Source organism: Mus caroli, chromosome 13 (genome assembly GCF_900094665.2).
Source record: "Mus caroli chromosome 13, CAROLI_EIJ_v1.1, whole genome shotgun sequence".
Lineage (NCBI taxonomy): Eukaryota > Metazoa > Chordata > Mammalia > Rodentia > Muridae > Mus > Mus caroli.
In genome coordinates, this window is record NC_034582.1 from 9684568 (window position 1) to 9707108 (window position 22541).

At 41.4% G+C, this 22541-nt stretch overlaps 2 protein-coding genes across 13 annotated transcripts in view; one reads left to right on the forward strand and one right to left on the reverse strand.

The window, feature by feature from the left end:
• The window catches only part of Ggps1 (geranylgeranyl diphosphate synthase 1), a 16682-nt gene extending 13566 nt beyond the window's left edge, over window positions 1-3116 (reverse strand). For 4 of the 10 annotated variants that reach the window (XM_029468479.1, XM_029468477.1, XM_029468480.1 and 1 more), the window contains exon 1: window positions 2788-3116. The gene's annotated coding sequence lies outside the window, so the exon portion shown is untranslated. Of the gene's footprint in view, window positions 1-2452; window positions 2533-2787 lie in introns of all 10 variants that reach the window. The other 6 variants (XM_029468481.1, XM_029468478.1, XM_029468484.1 and 3 more) reach the window with 4 other exon arrangements.
• A 249-nt stretch (window positions 3117-3365) lies between these two features.
• Window positions 3366-22541, forward strand: part of Arid4b (AT-rich interaction domain 4B) — a 143143-nt gene continuing 123967 nt past the window's right edge. For 2 of the 3 annotated variants that reach the window (XM_029484988.1, XM_021180100.1), the window contains exons 1-2: window positions 3366-3613; window positions 4397-4451. In XM_029484988.1, coding sequence (XP_029340848.1) covers window positions 4446-4451 — 6 coding nt within the window. In that variant the 5' untranslated portion in view covers window positions 3366-3613; window positions 4397-4445. The remainder of the gene's footprint in view (window positions 3614-4396; window positions 4452-22541) is intronic. The other variant, XR_003838576.1, reaches the window with a different exon arrangement.

Consider the following 22541-nt stretch of genomic DNA (forward strand, 5'->3'; position numbering starts at 1 on the left):
TTTGTGGTTTTTCGAGACAGGGTTTCTCTGTGTTGTCCTGGCTGTCCTGGAACTCACTCTGTAGACCAGGCTGGCCTCGAACTCAGAAATCTGCCTGCCAAGTGCTGGGATTAAAGGCGTGCACCACCATGCCCCACCACAGTGGTGTATGTGGAGCCTTGAGGGTGACATAAGCTTCCAGCTTATTTACTTTCTTTCTACCTTAGTTTTTGAAATATGGCTTTTCCCTGAACCCAGAGTTTGTTAATTTGCCAAGACTGGGTGACTAGCAAACCCCAGGGATCCTGCTGGGATTCCGGGTGTGTAGTCATATCCAGCTAAATAGACGCTAGGCGTGAACTCAGGTCCTCAGGATTTCACAGCAAGCACTTTACCTATTCAGCCACTTCTCTGGCATTAAGAGCCATATTTTTGGGAGTTTATTCCTAATAATATGCCAGATATCCATAAAAAAATCAGCAACCCATGAAAACAAATCAGTTCAGCAATATGAATTCAGGGAAATATCCTAAATAGAAAATTTCTATCCAAATGTGGTCGTACATGTCTGTAATCTCAGCAGCTGGGAAGTGGGGAAAAGAATCAGGGGTTCAGGGCTAGCTTGGGCTATACTACAAGTCTCATTCCCTCATTTCCTAAAGAAATGTTCTACACTGGCCTTGACTAGCAGTTACTATTAAATATATCACAAGGAAAAGAACATTCATAAAAATGTTTCAAATACCAACTTAGCGACATTTTTTTTTCTTCCCCAAGACAGGTTTTTGGTATGTATTCTAGACTGGCCTGAAACTCTTCATCATCCTGCTCTGGCCTCAGGAGGGATGGGATTACAGTTGTGAAGGCTGGACATGTTGCTTGGTTCTTAGAGGTGAACAATAAAGAAGATGCAAAGAAGGAAGGAGGCAGATAATGTTGGTAACAGATCATTCTGGAAGAAGATTGGTAAAAAAAATGTTCTTTTTTTTTTTTTTGGTTTTGGGTAAAGTCCAAAGGCTAGCAGCCATCTCTTTTCAACTAGAGTGGTAGCAAGAAGCAAGCTGCTATCTTGTTTGCATCCTGGAAAACACATTTGACCTAACTTATAATAATGAGGTCACTTTTCAAGAATTTGCCTCTTAGTCAACAGCAAGTGACGGTCTGCACAGAAATTAAGAGTCCTTTAAATTCTGAAGTTTTCTTAATCTTTCCTATTTCTCTACCAGTGATGAATTAAACTCTTTTCCCTTTGCTCACTCACATTAACAATACTCATGTGAGTCAATTAATGTTCTTTCCCTCAAAATATTTACACATAGTATTATCAGTGGAGGGGTAAACATGAGAACTCAATGTTTCTGAATACTGAGAAACAATGTTTGGTATTTTTTTTCCTTTTTCTTTTTTTTGGTTTTTCGAGACAGGGTTTCTCTGTGTAGCCCTGGCTGTCCTGGAACTCACTTTGTAGACCAGGCTGGCCTCGAACTCAGAAATCCGCCTGCCTCTGCCTCCCGAGTGCTGGGATTAAAGGCGTGGGCCACCACGCCCGGCACGGTATTTTTTTTTTTTTTTTTTTAGAGCCGAAGGCAGTTTGACTTCTATACACTCTTGAAAAGTTTTTTTTTTTTTAAATCCACAACTGTCAATTTATCACAGTTAGATTTTTTGGCTTCTTGTGTACTAGACTTAAATTTAAGAGGTAATAATGGCTGAGTGGCACAAGCTCAGTTAGTTTTATATGGAGTCACTACAGAATGCCTTTGTGAATCTGACACCATTTTCCCACTTTCAAAATGAAAAGCTCGTAGCAATTTGTTCAAAGAGTAGATTAGTATTTATGCAAACCGATTGTTTCCACTGTAGAGATGCAATTGTAGCTGCCTCTCTGATTGTCCTCTACATACTTTTTTCTTGAGACAGGGTCTATGTGGCTTAAGCTAGCCTGGAATTCATTCTGTAGATCAGGCTGGTCTTAGCACTTGTCACCACCACAATGCTAAGCATTTCCTCTTCTTTTGGGTGCGTTATCATTTTAGCAATTCAAGTTAGGAATCCAAGATATCCTATTGTTCACTGGACCATTGGACCAGATAAAAACTGTTTTTAATTTTTTTTTTTCCTTTTCTGAAGACAGGGTCATCCTGTTTCAGTCTCCAGGGTACTGGATCAAAATTCCTACCTCACCTCTCTGGGCCTCAGTTCTTCCTACTGGGAAGTCTTTTTCCTGAAACAGGTTTCCTTTCTTTTAGGGACTTCCCTTAGTGACTCCGGCTGGCTTCTTGAGTCAAGCTTAGTTCTCACTCTCAGGAAAACCTTTCTATACCTCTCGAAGCCAAAGGTCCTCCTATCAGGTTTCACTTTGACTAGACTTCCGTTCAGGAAGTTGTACATCCTCTCTTTCCACACGAGGACTTGGAGCATCAAACATTCATACAATATTGAAAATTTCATGCAAAGTATCTCTCTCTCTTACACAGATATGGGTCACCGAGAAGCTCAGCTGTTAGGCGCATAGCAAGAACCTTTGACTCCAAGCCCCGGGGGGCGATGGCTCTGAAGGAAAAGAAAGGGCTCCACACAGGCATAGCTGTAATAAGCTCGCAGGCGGGCTTCTTCCCTGCGCTGCACCGGTGGCCCTTCCACTCTTCCCGAGCTCCTCTGCCTCCCCTCACCCCAGCTCCCGGTCGGCAGTCACTCCGAGCCGGGTCAGCATCCGGGTCCTCTCTCCCTCCTTACTGCTTCCTCCTCCGTACCGCCCCCTCCCCCGCTCCCCATCCGGGTCCCCCCTGCCACCGCGCTGCTGCTCACGATTCCACGATGATCTCAGACTTGAAGCCGCCGCCGGTACGAGACTAGCAATGCCCACATCGACTTCTCAATTTATTGTTCTGACTGCGGCTCTTCTCGAGGCTTCCTTGGAGCCCTCCCACTATTTCACACAGAAATCTCCGCCCTCCTCAGCGGCCAGCGACGCCGCAGCACTCAGTGCAAGAAAATACGCCATCCCTATCACACTGCGCAGGCGTCGCATGCCACCTCCCCTCTGCCTCATGGCCGCGCCTCCTTCCCCTCCCCTCTCTCGTCGAACGCAGGCAAGGGGGCATTGCGGTCTTGGTAGTTCTAATGTCCGTCAGTTTGCCGATTGGCCTAGAAGACTGGACTACAATTCCCAGAAAGTATTGAGGGATAACTTTCTGTTTCCATAGAACTGGTGGGTAAATGGCGTCGTTGTTTGCATCGCTCAAACCAATAGAAACTTGGAAGAGGCGGGCTCCAAAGAATCCTACCCAATCCTAGGTCGTCTGAGAGGCATCCGGGAAAGAGGTAGGGGAGGGGCAAAGGGCCGAGGGGAGGGGAGAAGGGGCAGGGGGGCCAGAGTGGGGGGAAAGCGATGTTTGCCCGTCAGTCGAGTCCGGAGTGAGGAGCTCGGGCGCTGGAGCGGAGGGAGAGTCTCGAGCCGCAGTTTGCCGCCGCGACGGCCACCGCCTGGACTTCTGCCCGGAGGGAGCCGCAGAAGGTCGGCCGCCGTGTTCCTCTGGAGGGCTGTGAGACCGGGACCCGGACCTCCGTCCGAGAGGGATTTTTTGTCGCCCCCCTCCCCCCGCGAGGGAGCCGGAGCGGCCGCCAAACAAAGGTACCAGTCGCCGCCACGGGAGGAGGAGGAGTCGGAGCCCGAGTCCCGGCCGCCGGCGGACCCGCAGCTCCTTCGCTCTCTCTCCTCACAGGCCTGCTGGTGTTGGGGGTGGGGGGAGGCGGATCCGGGGGCTCTGGCCGCAGGGCTCAGACCTCGTCTGTGCCCGAGGTAGGGACATTCTTTTCTATGGGGGAAGCTCCGGGTCGGGCCGCGCATCGGGGCAGATGGCAACGGGGCTGAGTCGGCGCTCGCAGCGGGGCCTCGGCCTCCTGGGACCCCCGCCCCCCGCGGCGCCGAGCCGGAGCCGCCCTACCCGGGCCGCACCGTGGGCCCGGCGGCCTCGGGCCGCCGTGCTGGGAGCTGGATGTCCTCGGTGCCCGGTCCCGGCTCCCACTTGTGGGCCTTGGCTCGGGCGGGACGCGGGCGGGCGCTCTGGGGCCGAGGGCCCGCCGGTTCACCGAGGGCTCAGTCCGGGGGCTCCGGGCATCGCGGTTCCGTAGGCTTGGACGGTCGCAGCCGCGCTTCAGGCCGCGCCGGACCCTGGGCTTGTTGTGAGTTTTCTTCTGACAGAAATGGCGTCATCGTGGAGGACGGGGGAAAAGTCCGTGGAGTCGCGACAATGGGGCGGCGGGCGGTGGGGGCGGTAGGGGCGCTGGGATGGCGCGTGCCTGCTCGGGGCTCCTGGCCCCGCTCGGTGCCGCCCCCGCCCCTACGGCCCGGGGCGGGGGTGGTGGTGGTGGTGGTGCCGGTGGTGCTGACCGGGTGTCTTTGTTTCCCCTCCAGGTGCAGGTGAAGCTGGTGTCGCCGTGGGGATCGCGGCCCCAGAGTCACCATGAAGGTAAGGCGTCACTTAGCCAGTTTGAGTGGCTTTCGAATTCAGGAAGTGTCGGGGCTGTGGCAGGCCTGCGAGTTTTGCAGAGGCAGGTGTGTGTGTGTGTGTGGAGTGGCTCGGTGTGGAGCTTTCCCTGACAGGGTCAGCTGGAGCGAACATCCACAGGCTGTGTGCTTCGAAGTTGTGGAGTCACTTAGGAGATAACCTCACCCAAGCTGTTCAGGCTTTCCAAACAGAACAGCGCCTTTTGCTTGGACCCGAAGGAACAACTGCACGCATTAAAGCGTCTTAAATCGTAAAACGGAAAGCTGGTCTAGTAACCTGAATTTTGAAACTGTAGTGGGTCTCTGTCTGTTACAATGATGAAAGGAAATGTCATTTGATTATGTCACCGGGACCGTAAATTTTAAGCAGAAAGCAAAATACTGAAGATGTTTAAAGCAGTTTGGTTCTCCTTCCCTAAAGAGAGCCGAGTTGGCCTGCTGTGCCTTGTATTTCTAGGGACTTAGGGTTGTATGGTTTCTTTTTCTCACTGTTGGTGTACTGGATCTTGGAGTTGACTCTTTTAAGATATGTTGTGTGTAATGGGCAGGTTGTACTGAAGTAAACATGTTGACCACAGAATAGCTTCTAAGAAATGTGTCTAAGAAGTAGTCTGTGTATTGGTGGAATAAATCACAGATGTTTAGTTTTTTTTTTTTTTTTTTTCATATTGGTATGAAAAGCTTTAGGTATCTGAAAAATATCTAGATTTAACTTTTGGAACTTTGATACTGGAATATTTTTCTTTAAAATCTACTACAAATTCAGATATGCTTGGAAAGTATGTGTGTATTGAAGTATTAGAATGTAAATGGCATCTACTTTTGACAGTTCTTTTGGAATTCTTTTTTTTTTAATTAATTTTTTTAATTTTAATGAATCCAGTGAGGATTGCTTTTATAGGACTGCATCCAGGTACAGTTTCAAAAGCTTCTGTTTGTAGACTACAAATGCTGTTGCCACTTTGTGTTTGTCTCTTGAACAAAACAGTTTAGACCCTTTTAAAGTTTTTTTTTTTTTTTTTTCTCTTTTTGAGTTTGGGGCTCTGTAGAGGCTTGGTTTTTATTTTCCAAGTTCCTGTCTTTCATATGAATGAAAATGTAACCAGTGTTGTATGAGAGGTGAAACCTTTTTGTTTGTCACAGATATACAACCTGTGTGAAATAGTGAAAAGTGAGTGTATTAGGGCAAAGTGAAGTTTTTAGGAAGAGCATATATCTGTCTTGTTGTTGGGTATGACTGGAGAAAAGTTTTAGGTTGACTGATAAGTGTATACTGCCCAATACATTTGGAAGCTGAATACAAATTTGGAATAAATGTGATCTCTTAGTTCCTGTTGTGATGTCTGACACATCTTAAATTCTCAGTAAATGTTTGTCTGAAAGGGAATGTACCGGGTTGAAGATGTCAATATGTTTTTGTTTTTCTTAATTTTCATTTTCTGTGTAAAAAAAACTTTTCTTTTTAAAGAGAAAAAGAAAGGAAGGAAGGAAGGAAGTAGGTAGGTAAGTCAGGTGTGAGGGTGCATGACTGTTTCCACTTCCCAGTGGTGGAAGGAGGATCAGTAGTTCAAGGACAGCCTGGGCTGTTCAGTGAATTAGAGGCTAGCCTGGTCTACATATTGAGTTGGAGGGCAGCAAGTCTACAGGAAACTGTTGTCCCCAACAAATAATCAAAATAACAATTAAAAATAAGTATGTTGGAAACTTTAGCCTTAAAAGCTTCATTGTTTTAAACAAATTCCACTTTTGTGTGTGTCTGTTACTGCTTTTAATATAAAGTTACTTTTTACTAGTAATGTTTAAAACAGTTGTTAAACTTTCAACTTTATAAAGAAACTTTCTAATTTTAGCTTAGGAAGTTTGGGGGAATCTATTATTACTTATCTCTAGTACTAAAATATTGCCCCCGAGGGCTGGAGAGGTTGCTCAGTGGTTAGGAACCTACTGCTCTTTGTAGATAGGAGTTGGGTTCCCAGCACCTATAACTCGAGCTTTAAGAGATCTAACCTCCTCTCACCTCCACTTCTTGCAGCATTTATTTACATCTCACCTCCACTTCTTGCAGCATTTATTTACATAGTCTCACACACACATAAGTAAAAATAATAAACATAAATCTTCAAAAAAGAAGTTTCCACTAGGTGTAATGGCACACCCCTTTAATTGCCAGCACTCAGGAGGTAGAGGTTACAGACCTTAGTGGGTTTGAGGCCAGACTAGGCTGCATAGTGAGACTGTCAAAAAATAAAATAAAATAAAATGAAGGAAAGCTGTTTGGTGTTGAGTATTTCAGGCCCAATTTTGTGTGTGAAAACAGTTTTATGTAGCTTGTGTACGTGTGTGTGTGTGTGTGTGTGTGTAAATGACATTTGAGCTACAGAGTGATTTTATGCTGTCTGTTGAATCTTACCAAACAAATTCTACTTTGAAGCAAGTTTTAAGTTTGAATTATTTGTCTTAACTACTAATGTCACTAAGAATTTTATTGTGGCAGTATATTGAGATAATGATATGCTTTTGTCTTAAAGTCATTAAATGTACAAAAGCAGTTTCCCAATTGTACAACCTTCAAAAACTAATTTACACAAAGCTTAGTTATGACTAGTGTGTCTGTCCGGAGATTTTGTAGTCTGTGAGAACTGTGCCTTGTCACATAAAAGCAGTCTGCTTTGGGATTGGTGCTGCCGTCGCTGTGGACACTGCTGTTGGGTAGAGTTCCTGGTGTCATGTTGTTTTTTTCTTTTCTGACAAAATATTAACATTTATTTATTTGTGTGTGTGTACACACTTGAATGAGGTCAGAGAACAACTTATGGAAGTCTCTTTCCACCAAACAGGTCCTCAGGATTGGACTCAGGCCATAAGGCCCTATAGTAAGGGCCTTTACCTGCTGACCATCTCAGTAATGCTCATGTCTTTCATACTTGGGTTGGTGGGATGTTTTAGCATCAGTGGTGGTACATTAGGAGATAGGCTATGGAAGTTCATAAATGCTTTCTACAGTTAACTGTGTCAGATTGATTCCTAGTTTTCTTTCTTAAATCTGTTTCTGCTTTTTATATTGTGCGTGTTACCAACATTCTTACTATATTGCAGTAAGTTGTGGAGTGAATTGCCCAGGTGGCTTAGACATTATAATGTTCAGGGAATGAGTGATTTAGGTGCTCTTTCATGTATATTATTGTCTCTCAGTGAGTACTGGCCTGGACCATGTAAACACACTGATTGGCTCTAAGTGCCCTCTTTTTAGTTCTGAGTATGCATGGATACTTTTTCTCTTCCTCTTTCCCCTTTCTTTGCTTCCTTTTCTGCTTTGGCATTGTTTTTTTTCTTTTAAATAAATCATTTAAGAACTGCTTTGGTGTGGCAGCCAGTGTGACTGAGTAGCATCAGCAGTTTGGCTTGCTCTTAATGTAGTAGAAGACACAGAACACTAAAGCACTTTCTGGAGTATTTGTTCCACCCTTGGATTATTACAGGATGTGCTGTGAAAGGACAGCTCAGTGAAAGAGCCACGGAAAGTTTTCTGATGTGGTTCATACCTGCTGAATGGTAAAGATTTTGCCAGCCAAAGAAAGGGAAAAGTATTTCAGATACAAGGAGACAGACACTGGATGGAAAGGAACAACATGGGTGGTGCGTCTGGAAACTAAAATTTGTTGGGTGTGTTACCAGGTCTGTCATCTCACCTACTTTGTAGACTTTGGCAGGAGAATGGCAAAATCAATGCTGCCTCGGTTACAGAGTAAGCTCAAGACTGACCTGCGTAATAAGAGTCTTACCTCAGAATTTTAAACAAGTATGATGTGTTAGGGTGATACTAGAAGAGCAGTGGTAGATGATGGAGTGAACCCCCTTTCCTTGAGCTAATGAAATTGAAACCAGGACTTCATACATGTAAGCAAGGACTACCAAAGAGTCTTCAATGCTGTGTGAGAGGCCTGGAGACAAGGTTCATAAAATGCTTGTGCAAGAGGGATCTGAATTGGATCCTGGTACCCAAGTGAAAATCTGAGTGTGATGGTGTTCACCGGTAATCCCAGCACTAGAGAGGGAGGGAAATACCTGGGGTTTGGTGGTTTGCCAGTCCAGTCAAATCATATTGGTGTATTTAAAAAAAAAAAAGACCCTATCTGAAAATACAGGGTGGAGAGAAGCTAGCAAGATGGCACAGAAGGTAAAGGCACTTGCTGCCAAGCCTGACAACCTGAGTCTGATCCCAGTTCCTTCCGACTTCCACATAGTCATCTTCCTCTCCCAACCACATACAAAATCAATGCATTTTTTTTTTTAATGGGGAGAGAGAGAAGGCATCTGACAACAACCTATGGCCACTCTGAGTACATGTGTACCCATACATATGTGCACATATGTACACATGTACAAGCTATGTGAAACTTCAAAAATTAATTTAAAGAAAATTAGAGTGTGTATATATGCACTCATGTGCCAACGTGAACATTGGAGGTCAGAAGACAACTTGATGTAGTTGATTCTCTCCTTTTTCCACTACGTGGGTTCTAGGAATTAAAGTAAGAACACTAGCCTTGGAACTTTCATTTTTCCATCTCATTTGGCCTTCACACATGGCTGAATACATGTGACCGCCCAACCTTGAAATTTTCAGTCTCCAGAACTATTACAAGTTTACAGTTTCACACACACACACACACACACACACACACACACATTTATTTATAAAGTTTTGTAACTTTATAAGTCAGCCATCCTTATGTATTTTGTTAAAGAAAGGAAAATGGACTAATACAGCCAGGAAGTCTTCTAAGTGTCTTAAACAAAAAAGAGTGAGGTGGTAGTTAACACATTTTCAGATTTGAACAGTAGTTGATGCAAGGAGTACACAGACTGGTGGAATAAGAGTAAAAGTGGGCAGACTAGTCATACAGCTGTCAGCTGGTATTGTGGGAGAGGGTGATGGAGAACACTTAGTTTTGAAGATGGACATGATTGGATTAGAACTGTTGGATGTGAGGTTGATGTCCTTGTTGCTGTTAATATGAATAGCTCCTGAGACATCTGCCCTACACTTAGCCACTGTTTCATGTGGTCACTGTGGAGCTTCTCAGATTGAGTGTAACCAAGAAGGTACTCCTAGCTCCTGGCCTGCCCTTACAGTGAGTGAGAGTATTGAGCTCAACTGTCTGTCAGTTATTTTGCTTTGTTTAAGTTTTAAAAAGTGAGATACAATTCACAAAGTATAAATTTACCCTTTGGCATTTAAAATATTATTACTTAAAACTTTGTAACGTGTATTTTGTGGGTGCACATGTGTTCCATGGTACATATCGTCAGATGTGACTATTCATGTGTTTATTTGAACATAAATATATATGTTAATTTTTATTGCATTTTAAATTTATTTAATTTTGTGTGTGGGCATGCACACTATAGCTTGAATGTTGGAAGTCAGAAGACAACTTGTGGGAGTCTGTTCTTTCCACCATGTAGGGTTCCAGGGATCAAATTCACAGTTAGTAGCAAGTGCTTTTACCCGTTGAGGCATCAAGATGGCCCAGGTAAACATTTATTTCTCAGTCTGTTGACTCTTAGGAGTGGACCTTTTCAGTTTCAGGGAGTGTGGCTTGTGATATCCTATAGAGTGCTAAATATTTCCCTTCAGGTCTTTATGTTGTGACAAGTGCCTATCAAGATCCCGGACACTTAAAAAATGTACTATACATTTACTGAATTTATTGCATGTTGACGGGTTTTGGTTTTTTTTTTTTTTTTTTTGGTCTGGACTATTTCTCTGTGTAGCCCTGGCTGTCCTGGAACTCATTCTGTAGACCAGGCTGGCTTTGAATTCAGAAATCTGCCTGCCTCTGTCTTTCAGGTACTGGAATTAAAGGCGTGTGTACCACTGCCTGCCTGCATGTTGGTTTCTATTCTAGCTGTTTTAGGATGTATTAGTGAATCAAACAGGTAGAAATTCCTTGGTCTGTGGATCCCACATGTTAAGGTATGTGTGTTAGCAAAAAGGAGTAAATATGATGTTACTTACTTTAAGGGATAAAGAGCCTGGGAATAAGGAAAGGGCTGGACCAGATAAGGGGGAAGAATTTAGGGGCTGGGATGGAGTTTAAGAGTTGCTATTATTGAGAAGAAATTTGGGCGGGTGCTGAACATTCACTTACATTGCCATGTGGCTGGCTAGGCCTCAGAGTTCTAGAGGCCAGGGTAGTTGTTATGAAACCAGGGAGGAAGACAGTGGGAACAGATAGGGTAAAGGGATGTGGCTTTAGGCAGAATGGAGCTGATCTTCCTCGAACCTGGGAAATAGGTAGCATTTCAGGTCTTATAGAGAAGTGCTGCAGTCTCACTGCAGAGCAATGGAGTTTATGTTTTAAAGGGTCACTGACTACTGTGGAAAAATTTAGGAGAGGGGGATGATAGGAGCCATCAGAGATGAAAGTGTTTTATTAAAGGACCGTGGTCCTTTAAGATGATGGTGGCTGCTTAGTATTTTCAAGTAAACGTTTATATTCTGTGCTGGCAAAAAGTCTTGAGCTATTCTGTGAAATGTGGCTTGAAACAAAGTACAGACATGCCATACTTAATGACATTTTAGTATAGAGTTGTTGACAAGTTTGGTTCAAGGAGACACCCGTGGAGTACATTTTGTACATGAGGTGATTGTAGTTGCGCACATGTTCTCTTACCTCTTAATATTTTTTCTTTCTTTGCTTTTACTTTTATTAATTTATTTTTGAAATAAGGTTTTATTATATATAGCCTTGGCTGCTGTAGAACTTACTATGTAGACCTGGTTGGCCTTGAACTCACAGTTTGCCTGACTACCTCCCAAGTGCTGAGATTAAAGGTGGTATACCACTGTGATCCCAGGTTTTTTTTTTTTTTTTTTTTTTTTTTTTTTTTTTTTTTAAGTTTATGTGTATGCCTGAAGCAAAGGCAGGAGGATCTCTGAGAGTTTGAGGCCAGTCTGGTCTACAAAATGAGATCCAAGATAGCCAGTTGGTTACAGAGAAACCCTGTCTCAAAAACAAACAAAAAATTGTGTGTGTGTGTGTGTGTGTGTGTGTGTGTGTATGTATGTGTGTGTATGTGTGTGTGTATGTGTATGTGTGTGTGTGTGTGTATGTGTGTGTGTATGTGTGTGTGTATGTGCATGTGTGTGTGTGTATGTGTGTGTGTATGTGTGTGTGTGTATGTGTGTGTGTGTGTGTGTGTATGAGTTGGAGTCACAGGTGGTTGTGAGTTGCCATGTGGGTGCTGGAAACTGGACCTAGCTCTTTTTTGCAAGAACAGCAAGTGCTCTTAACCACTGAACCCCATCTCCAGCTCTCATGGGGGATTTTCTTGTTCATAGCAACTGGTATTTTGTGAGAGTAATGATCAAATGCAGACACACACTAGCATGGCTGTAGATATGCTTTTTCAGATGCCACCCTTTCTGCTTTTTTTTATGGTAACAACCTTTTTGTGGGGGGAGGAGGTGGGGTTTCAGGCAGGGTTTCTTCTCTGTGAAGCCTTGGCTGTCTTGGAACTTGCTCTGTAGCCCATGCTGGCCTTGAACTCACAAGAGACCCACCTGCCCGCTACCTCCCTAGTGTAGGCTAGCTGGTGGCCTTTCAGTCAGCTCTATTGGCATCTTCCCAACTTTCATTGACATACCCATTGGCTGTCCTGGACTCATTCTGTAGATCAGGCTGGCCTCGGACTCAGAAATCCACCTGCCTCTGCCTCCCAAGTGCTGGGGTTAAAGGTGTGTGCCACCACCACCTGGCTGACATACCCATTTTTATAGTAGTGACCCAGCTCTACAATAGAAAGCAGTAGTTTTTAAAGACAGGGCCCCATTTAACCTAGGCTGGCCAAAGAGTAGGTATGTATGTAACGAAGAATGACCTTGAATTCTGATTTCCCTGCTGTTGTACCTCCCAAGTGCTGGGATTACAGCTATGTGCTACTTCACCTGGTGACAGTAAATTCCTGAAGAGGACACTTGTGTTTCCTTTCTGATATCACTGAACAGAATATCGACTCTCTGGCCAGTTGTAAATCCATTAGAAGTATATGTTAAGATTCTAGTGTACTGTGAAAGATGACATCTACACTAAACAATGGAAATTACCACATGTATCCATTCATTTTGTTTGTTTGTTTGCTTGTTTTTCTTTTTTCTTTTGGTGTTGTGGTACAGTCATTGTGTAGCTCTGGCTGACCTGGAAGATGATATGTAGATCAGGCTGACCTTAACTCACAGAGTTACCTGTCTGCCTCACAAGTGCTTGGAATTGAAGGTGAAGGTGTATGCCACCACTTCCATCTTTCATTCTTTTAATAGTCAATAGGTAAATGATTGTAGACTGTGGAAGGTGTGGATTTTGGTAAAGTACAGAGTACTGTTATAATTAATTTGAAATTTTATTACCTAAGTGCAAAGTATTAGTTTCATTTTGTACCTTGAATGAGCCAAGGGAAAATATTAATGGGTTAGTCTCCTTTAAACCTAGTGGAGACTTAGCAAAGCATAAGCGTGAGTTAGCTATTGTTCCTAGATGATTGAAAAGCTTTCCATATAGATGATTTACATCAAAATGAGAGAATATGTTACCTCTTAAATGATTAAGCAGTATAGTCTGCTTGGCAGGAGTAATCATTATGTTTAACTTAAAGAGTTATTAAATTAATTTCATTAAGTGAAAATGACCTTTTTCCTCTTTTAAATGGAAATGATATACTTTTCCTATGAAAATAGTATGTTTTTAAAAAATCTGATCATTTTCATTACAGTATTGGAGATAGCATTCAGATTTGGGGAAAGTAGGGTGAAGAGTCTATGCAAGCTAATAAACAGTTTACTAGAGTATAAAAACCAGATAAATAAAATGAAAACAAGAAAAGGCTGGTTTGCATAGACCAAGAAACCTTATTTCGTGAGCTTAGTCTGCTGTGCTGAGAATTATATTTTCTAATAAGTTATAGAAGCAAAAGGTGTAATGAAAGATGCAAAAGGGGAAGTCTATTCAGTAATACTTGTTCCATGTGTGGTGGAAGACAATTGCTGTGAGTTTGAGCTAAAGTTAGCTGGGGCTTTAGTAAGACTATGTCTTACCCCCAAAGAAAAGAACATACTGCTATTTTCTCTCACTTACTTAACCCTGGGCAGAGTCCTAGCAGTCTTTAATCATGGCTTTTGCTTGTTCTTGGAAAGTGTAAGCATGAGTGAGCTTTTAGGGGTTTGTAAATCTCTCCTTTCCTCAGTTACACAGAAGTTCATATTTTCATGTATTTTCCAGAGGAGAGTAGCATAGCTTTCAATAGGTTTGTGCTGGAATCTACTGGACAGTTAGGCAAAGCTGTGTCTGTTCGTTGATCTGCTCCTTTTTTCAGAAGATAGTACATTCTTCTCTCACCATTAAAGATGCAGACAACCACATGTCAGTACTCATATTCTAGTTGTATTTTGTTCAGATCACTACCAGTCACAAAATGTTTTTATCCCATTGTTTCTAAAACACCGTTTATGTAAAAACCATACATAGCTTAATGTTTACTTTTGTATGTGTGTGTGTGTGTGTGTGTGTGTGTGTGTGTGTGTGTAGGGTGCCTGCAAAGGCCAGAAGATCTTGGTGAATCTCTTGGAGCTAGAGTTAACAGGTGATTATTGTGAGCTTCCTGACATGGCCTGATAATGGGTGCTGGAAACTGAATTGCAGTCTTTTTTTTTCTTTTTTTCTTTTTTTTAAATTTTATTAAACTAATGAAATTTATTTATTTATTTATTTATTTATTTATTTATTTTAATTAGGTATTTTCCTCAATTACATTTCCAATGCTATCCAAAAAGTCCCCAATACACTCCCCCACCCCCAGTCCTCCCTCCACCCACCCCCACCCCTTGGCCCTGGCGATCCCCTGTACTGGGGCATATAAAGTTGGCAAGTCCAATAGGCCTCTCTTTCCAGTGATGGCCGACTAGGCCATCTTTTGATACAAATGCAGCTAGAGTCAAGAGCTCTGGGGTACTGGTTAGTTCATAATAATGTTCCACCTATGGGGTTGCAGTTCCCTTTAGCTCCTTGGGTACTTTCTCTAGCTCCTCCATTGGGGGCCCTGTGATCCATCCAATAGCTGACTGTGAGCATCCACTTCTGTGTTTGCTAGGTCCCGGAATTGCAGTCTTTTTGCAAGAGAAATGGATCATTTCTCCAGCTCATGTTTACTCTTAGAATCCCCAAAATATGTTTTTTACAAGTTAAATTTAATTAAAATTAATCTTAGATTTTATGGGAATATTTTATAAAGTGATTAAAATTTTTATATATTTAGAAATATTTTACATGCATGCATGTTGTCTGCCACATATATGTCTCTTACCGGTCCTCAGAGTCCAGAGAGGCTTAGAACTAGAGTTACAGATGATTGTTGGCCACTATGTGAGTGCTAGGAATTGAACCTGGGTCCTTCACAGGAGCAGTGCTTTTAACTGCTGAATCATCTCTTTAGCCTCCATGAAATAATTTTAAAAGTCACTGGAAGTTTTCGAGTATGATTTTGAAGCATATGCTTTGCTTACAAGTTAATGTATATTTAGCCTCACACTTGGTACAGTCATTCCTTTGCCCTAATGAGCTTATCATGGAAAATACTGCCTATGATTACATGTTAACTCAGGATACAGTTGAAGTGTTCAGTATGAAACAAGACATTACCTAGGGTGGTGTATATTTGTCCAGGTTAACTCTAGTGTTTGGTGGTAAGGAGTTTGAGTGGAGAGATTTCTTTTCTGGACCATTTTTACTGATTTGTGAAAATTAATATCTAACAGGAAATAGTCTGTATCACCTTTAAGTTAGAAATTTAGCTCTCATCAATTAAGAGAAAGATAATTCATTGTGAACTTTTAAACTACTATAAGTGCAAGGTAACAGTGTTTCTTGACACTTGACAGATATTTTAGAATGGGACCAAGCTTTTTGATGTTGAGACAGTCATCTGTAAGGTTCACACTTGAGAACCTGTAATGAAATATTTGCAAAACTTTATTTATATATTTTACTTGTGTGTAGATGCGCTCCTGTGTACTCATGACATGTATGTTTATGTTGGGAGTGGAATATGCCATTATATGTGTACAGAGAGGTCAGAGTCAGCATTTAGAAATCAGTTCTCTGCTTCTACCCTGTGGGTTTTAGGATGGAATTCAGGCCATCAGCTTGTCAGCAACTGCCTTACTCACCGAACCATCTTATTAATTCCACATTGCAATGTTTTAAGTAAGTTTATGATTTTGTATTGGGCCACTGATTAGACATACTCTCTAGAGTCTTTTTTGAGACAGGGTTTCTCTGTATAGCTCTGGCTGTTCTGGAACTTGCTCTGTAGACCAGGGTGGCCTCTACCTCAGAAGTCTGCCTGCCTCTGCCTTCCCATTATAACTGTGCACCACCCCCACCACCCATAAGCTCTAGACCAGTGGTTCTCAACCTTCATAATGCTTTGACCCTTACTCATGCTGTGGTGACCCCCTAGTCATACACATTTTTTTCTATCTCATAACTATTCTTGGTACTGTTAGAATTGTAATGCAGATATCTGTGTTTGTTTGTTTTTTTTTTTAATTTTTTATTTTTTTGGTTTTTCGAGACTGGGTTTCTCTGTGGAGCCCTGGCTGTCCTGGAACTCACTTTGTAGACCAGGCTGGCCTCAAACTTAGAGATCCACCTGCCTCTGCCTCCGAAGTGCTGGGATTAAAGGCATGTGCCACCACTGCCTGGCTTTTTATTTTTTTAACTTTAAAAAAAAAAGATTTATTTATTTTATGTATATGAGTACACTGTCGCTGTCTTCAGACACACCACAAGAGGGCATCGAATCCTATTACAGATGGTTTTGAGCCACCATGTGGTTGCTGGGAATTCAGGACCTTTGGAAGAACAGCTAGTATTCTTAACTGTTGATCCAGCTCTCCAGCCCTTAAAAATAATTTTTTTTAGTTGAAAAAATGTTGTGTGTTTGTATATTAATGCATGTTCTGTGAGTGCATACAAGTGGTACATAGGTTGGTTAGAGGACTACATCAGGCTGCTCTAGCTTGTTTGAGAACGGCCTCTCTTGTTTCTACTTGGTCTTTGCCTCCCTCCCATCCTGCCACAGGAGTACTGGAATTTCAAATGTACTTCTGCATCCACTTCTTAAGTGCGTTCTGGGAAATCACCTCATGTTTCTAGGCTTAACTGGCTACTTTTACTCACAGGGCCATCTCCTTGGCCTAGCTCTGTTACTTATATCCAAAATGTGATAGCCTCCCCCCCCCCCCTTTGTGGAGTGAGTATTGTAATGGGATCAAACAAATGTCTTGTACATATATGCAAGCACTCTACCACTGAGCTGTATGTCTAGGCCCAGGTTTGATAACATTTGACTTCAGAGCATAATTACTTCTCCAGAATGTAGTCATTGATGATTACTTGCTCCCTGTTCTCCTTCAATGTTTTTCTTTTTGAAAAAAAGCAAAGCATAAAATATAAAATGTAATCACTTCAGTGACAGAAATCTTTCAGTAAAAGACACACAGAGTAGCCGGGCGTGGTGGCGCACGCCTTTAATCCCAGCACTCGGGAGGCAGAGGCAGGCGGATTTCTGAGTTCGAGGCCAGCCTGGTCTACAAAGTGAGTTCCAGGACAGCCAGGGCTACACAGAGAAACCCTGTCTCGAAAAACCAAAAAAAAAAAAAAAAAAAAAGACACACAGAGCAAAGATCTACTTACACTGATAGTTAAGGTGTATCTATAAAAATTTTCTTTTAATACATGTTGGGTAAGTGGTGTTTCTTCATGACTAGAGGTATATAGCTAAGACACAACCAGAGGTGTTTCTCTCCTTTAATGATTGCTGAAATTTACCTACAGTTTTTCTTTTTTTTAGATCAAAGTAAAATTTTAATTTCATACTTCTTGCAAAGTGGGGGTAAAAAGCTGTGCTGAACAAAGTTGTAGATGCACTAATGAAAAATTAATTGAGAACACTTTACAGGTGCTTCGTGGGGTACTGAGAGACCAGGACACATGATGGCTGTGCTAGTCTGCTAGGAGCATGAATCATTTTATAAGCTGGTACAGTGAGGAGTTACTAGGATTTTGGGGGATTGAGTTATAACCTGTGTTTACCGTGCTATATATGCCATTTCTGAAAAGGCAGGCATCCACATGTAAAATTAGTTACAATACAATCCTAAGGGCTTGTTGGAGTGACTAAATATAAAAACAGTAGTTACTACATAGAGACTCTTAGTAAATTGTAGCTACTATTATTAGTGTCAGAATATTGGTAATCACATTTTTTACTTATGTATCTGTGTGTACACATGTTGTGCTGTCTGTGTGGAGATCCGAGGACAAGTAATGGTATTTGGTTCTCTCCTTCCACTGTGTGCGTCCCAGTGGTCAAATTCATGTTCTCAGGAATCAGCTGAGCTCTGGAGAAGAATATTCAAATTTTTTGGAATTTAAATTCAGTTTCATGTTTATTTAGTAATTCTAGTTTTGTTAATTGTTGACCAAAATTCATTTTGATGGCAATTTTGTGGTTAAAAATTTAAACTTTGTGATTTTATGTTTTAAATTCTATAACACAGTGTTTAGTGGTGGAAAGTTAAAAAATTTAACCATAAAATTGCCAGATTTCTTTATTCTGAGGACTTTGTTCTAATCCAATCTCTCCACCCCACCATGAACCAGGGTTTTCCTAGGCTGTCCTAGAACTGTGTAGTCTTAAGTTAGGAGAAAGGGGACATATATTTACTGAAAAGGGGAATAATTTCTAGCTTCAGCAAACTTTCTAGTTGGTTAGTTTATTTATGTAGTGTGTGTCTTGAGGATTAGCAGAGGAGCCTCTTTTGCTGGATGGCTACTTTTCAAGAAGTTCAGGTTGAACCCAGTGTGGTTACCAGTGCACTAGCACTTGAGAAGTTGAGACAGCAAGATCTCAAATTTATAGCCAGACACATGTCTCATAAAAACGCTGAGAGTACCTTTCAGTATTGCTCAGTTGTAGAGAGCTTGCCCTAGGTTGGATCTCCAGTACATACAAAACAAAAGCTCTGATTGTTCTTAGGATCTTTAAAGTTTTTTTTTAAATGTGCATTGGTGTTTTGCTGTGTGTGTGTGTGTGTGTGTGTGTGTGTGTGTGTGTGTATGTGTGTGTGTATCTGTGTGTGTGTATGAATGCATATGTATTTATGAATATATAGAGGATGTTTGGTCTCTAGGAAGTGGAGGGCAGACAGTTGTGAGATGCTATGTGGGTGCTGGGAATTGAACATAGGTCCTCTAGAAGAGCAGCCAGTGGCCAGCACTACAGCCCATTCTTGGGATCTTTAATGTAGTATTCTTGAAAGGTTAATTTTAGGACAGACCGTAGGCAGTGACTCCAGCTGATAGATGCTTAAGCCCAGGGTATACACCTAAAAGGATTTCTTAATACTATGGTTCCATAATAGGTTTTTTGTTTTGTTTTTTGTTTTGTTTGTTTGTTTGTTTGTTTGTTTTTTGAGACAGGGTTTCTCTGTATAGCCCTGACTGTCCTGGAACTCACTTTGTAGACCAAGTAGACCAGGCTAGCCTCAAACTCAGAAATCCGCCCGCCTCTGCCTCCCGAGTGCTGGTATTAAAGGCTTGCGCCACCATGCCCAGTGCTATTCATGTCTATTGTGAAGGGTGTCTTTTCCTTAATTTCTTTCTCAGCCTGTTTATCCTTTGAGTAGAGGAAGGCTACTGATTTGTTTGAGTTAATTTTGTATTCAGCCACTTCGCTGAAGTTGTTTATCAAGTTTAGGAGTTGTCTGGTAGAATTTGTGGGGTCACTTAAGTATAATATTATATCTGCACATAGTGATATGTTGACCCTTCCAATTTGTACCCCTTTGACCTCCTCTTGCTGTCTAATTGCTCTGGCTAGGACTTTGAGTATTATATTGAATAGCTAGGGAGAGAGTGGGCAGCCTTGTCTGGTCCCTGGTTTTAGTGAGATTGTTTTAAGTTCCTCTCTACTTAGTTTGATGTTGGCTACTGGTTTGCAGAATATTGCTTTACTATGTTTAGGAAGGGGTATTGAAATCTGTCAAATACTTTCTCAGCATCCAATGAAATGATTATGTGGTTTTTTTCTTTGAGTTTGTTTATGTAGTGGATTGCATTGATGGATATCTATATATTGATCCATTCCTGTATCCTTGAGATGAAGTCTACTTGATCATGATGGATAAATTGTTTTTGTGTGTTCTTGGATTCGGTTTTCGAGAAGTTATTGTGTATTTTTGCATCGATATTCATAAGTAAAATTGAACTGAGTGCTCTTTCTTTGTTGGGTCTTTGTGTGGTTTAGGTATCAGAGTAATTGTGGCTTCATAGAACGGATTGGGCAGTGTTCCTTCTGGTTCTATTTTGTGGAATAGTTTGAAGAGTATTGGTATTAGGTCTTCTTTGAAGATCTGATAGAATTATATACTAAATCTATCTGGTCCTGGGCTTTTTTTGGTTGGGAGCCTTTTAATGACTGTTTCTATTTCTTTAGAGGTTATGGAACTGTTTAGATTGTTTATCTGAACCTGATTTAACTTTGGCACCTGATACTTGGCTAGAAAATTGTCCATTTCATCCAGATTTTCTGTTTTTGTTGAGTGTAGGCTTATGTAGTAGGATCTGATGAATTTTTTGAATTTCCTTGGTTTCTCCTATTTCATTTCTGATTTTATTAATTTGGATACTGTCCTTGTGCCATCTGGTTAGTCTGGCTAAGGGTTTATCTATCTTGTTGATTTTCTCAAGAAAACAGCTTCTGGTTTGTTGATTTTTTTTTTTTTTTTTTTTTTTTTTGTATAGTTCTCTTTGTTTCTACTTGATTGATTTCTGCTCTAAGTTTGATTATTTCCTGCTGTCTACTCCTATTGATTGGTTGTTTTTGCTTCTTTTTGTTGTAGAGCTTTCAGGTGTGCTGTTAAGCTGCTAGTGTATACTCTCTCCAGTTTCCTTATGGACTTTAGCACTCAGAGCTATGACTTTTCCTCTTAGAACTACTTTCATTGTGTCCCACAAGTTTTGGTATGTTGTGCCTTCATTTTCATTAAATTCTAAAAACTCTTTAATTTCTTTCTTTATTTCTTGACTAACCAAGTTATCACTGAGTAGAGAGTTGTTCAGTTTCCATGTTTATGTGTGCTTTCTGTTGTTTTTATTGTTATTGAAGACCAGCCTTAGTCAGTGGTGATCTGGTAGGATGCATGGAATTATTTCAATCTTCCTGGGAGTCAAGCTGCCTCTTGGACTTGAAATCATGGTGTGACCAAGCTCATGAACGAGATCCTGTGATCTTGATCTTGTGTTAGAGCACCTGGGAGTTGTGCTTCTTCTGGGTGTTGTGGGACTGAGTTCAGAGCCAGAGCCCAAGGTATGCTCAGGGCACAGCCTCAGACTGAAAGGCCAGAGTTGGTTTATTAAAAGGACAGAAAACAAGGCTTTGAAGAGTTCGAGCAACAGGATAGCAACAGTGGTTAAGAGCTTTTTCTTGCTTCTCCAAAAAATAAGAGTTTGGTTTCTTCTACTTAAACTCGGGGCGAGGGGGTCTTTGATATTCTTTTCTGGTCTCTGTAGGCATGCATACATTCATAACACATAAACATAAATTAATAGAGATTAGTTTACTTTATGTATGTACATGTTTGTGTATGCAGGTCTTCATGTACATGTGCTCAAATGGGTGTGCATGTATGCGTATGTAAGCTAGGGAGTAGGAGAAATAAGAAAGGGAAAGAAAACTAGATACTTTAGAAGACACATGTATTACTGCTAAGTATATTTTATTCCTTTTTAAATGCAGATCACAAAGTATCAAGATTTAAATATATCCTTTTAAGAAGGCAAGGAAAGTTGAAAAAAATTAGAAAATGTTCTATTAAATTTTCATAACTTACGTTTTTGTGCTAGGGGGAAAAAAGACACCTGCAAATTAAAACAATCAACTACTACAGGATGTCCTGGCATCACTCTGTAATTTTAGCAAGTAGGAGTCTAAAAACCAGAAGAGTGTGAGCTTGAGACCTTCCTAGGCCACATAGTGAGTTTGAGACAATCCTGGGTTATATTGTAATGTTTTAAAAGAATATGAAGTGGTTTCAGGTTTTGTTTATATTTTTAGAGAGAGAATTTCAAGCATCTTAGACTGGACTTTAACTGAAAAAGCTTTGGACAGGTATTTTGTTTGTTTGTTTTTTGAGACTGTCATTCTGGCTGGCCTAGAACTGAATGGCTTCACACTCACAGAGTTTACTTGCCTGTATTTCCTGAATGCTATAATTAAGTAGTCGTATGTACCACCATAACTAAATTCTTATCCTCCTCTCTTTGCCTCCTAAGCGCTGGGACTATGAGCACTACACCAATTGGAGATATGACTTAGCAGTTAAGAACACAAGCTCCACTTCTAGAGGACCTTTGCTCAATTCCCAGGAACAACTACAAGGCAGCTCAAACCTGTCTGAAACTCCAGTTCCAGGGTTTCTGATACCCTCATGCAGACAAAGCACCAATGACCATAAAATAGAAATAAATTTTATTTAAAATAGTTCTTAAAAATAGTTATTAAATATTATGGTGTATTTTTTTTTCTTGGCCTTTTGCCAGCCTCTGTGTGTGTGTGTGTGTGTGTGTGTGTGTGTGTGTGACTTTGTGGCACATATAGAAGCCATAGAACAACTTTGCACAGCCAGCCCCTTACTCATTGATCTTTCTCACCAATCCAGAATAAGAAGTTTTAAATTTAGGATTAATTATTGCTTAACTTTTTAGGAGTGAAGAATTTGTGTAAAATTATACTAGCTGTCTTAGTCAGGGTTTCTACTCCTGCACAAACATCATGACCAAGAAGCAAGGTGGGGAGGAAAGGGTTTATTCTAACGGCTTACACTTCCATGCTGCTGTTCATCACCAAAGAAGTCAGGACTGGAACTCAAGCAGGTCAGGAAGCAGGAGCTGATGCAGAGGCCATGGAGGGATGTTCTTTATTGGCTTGC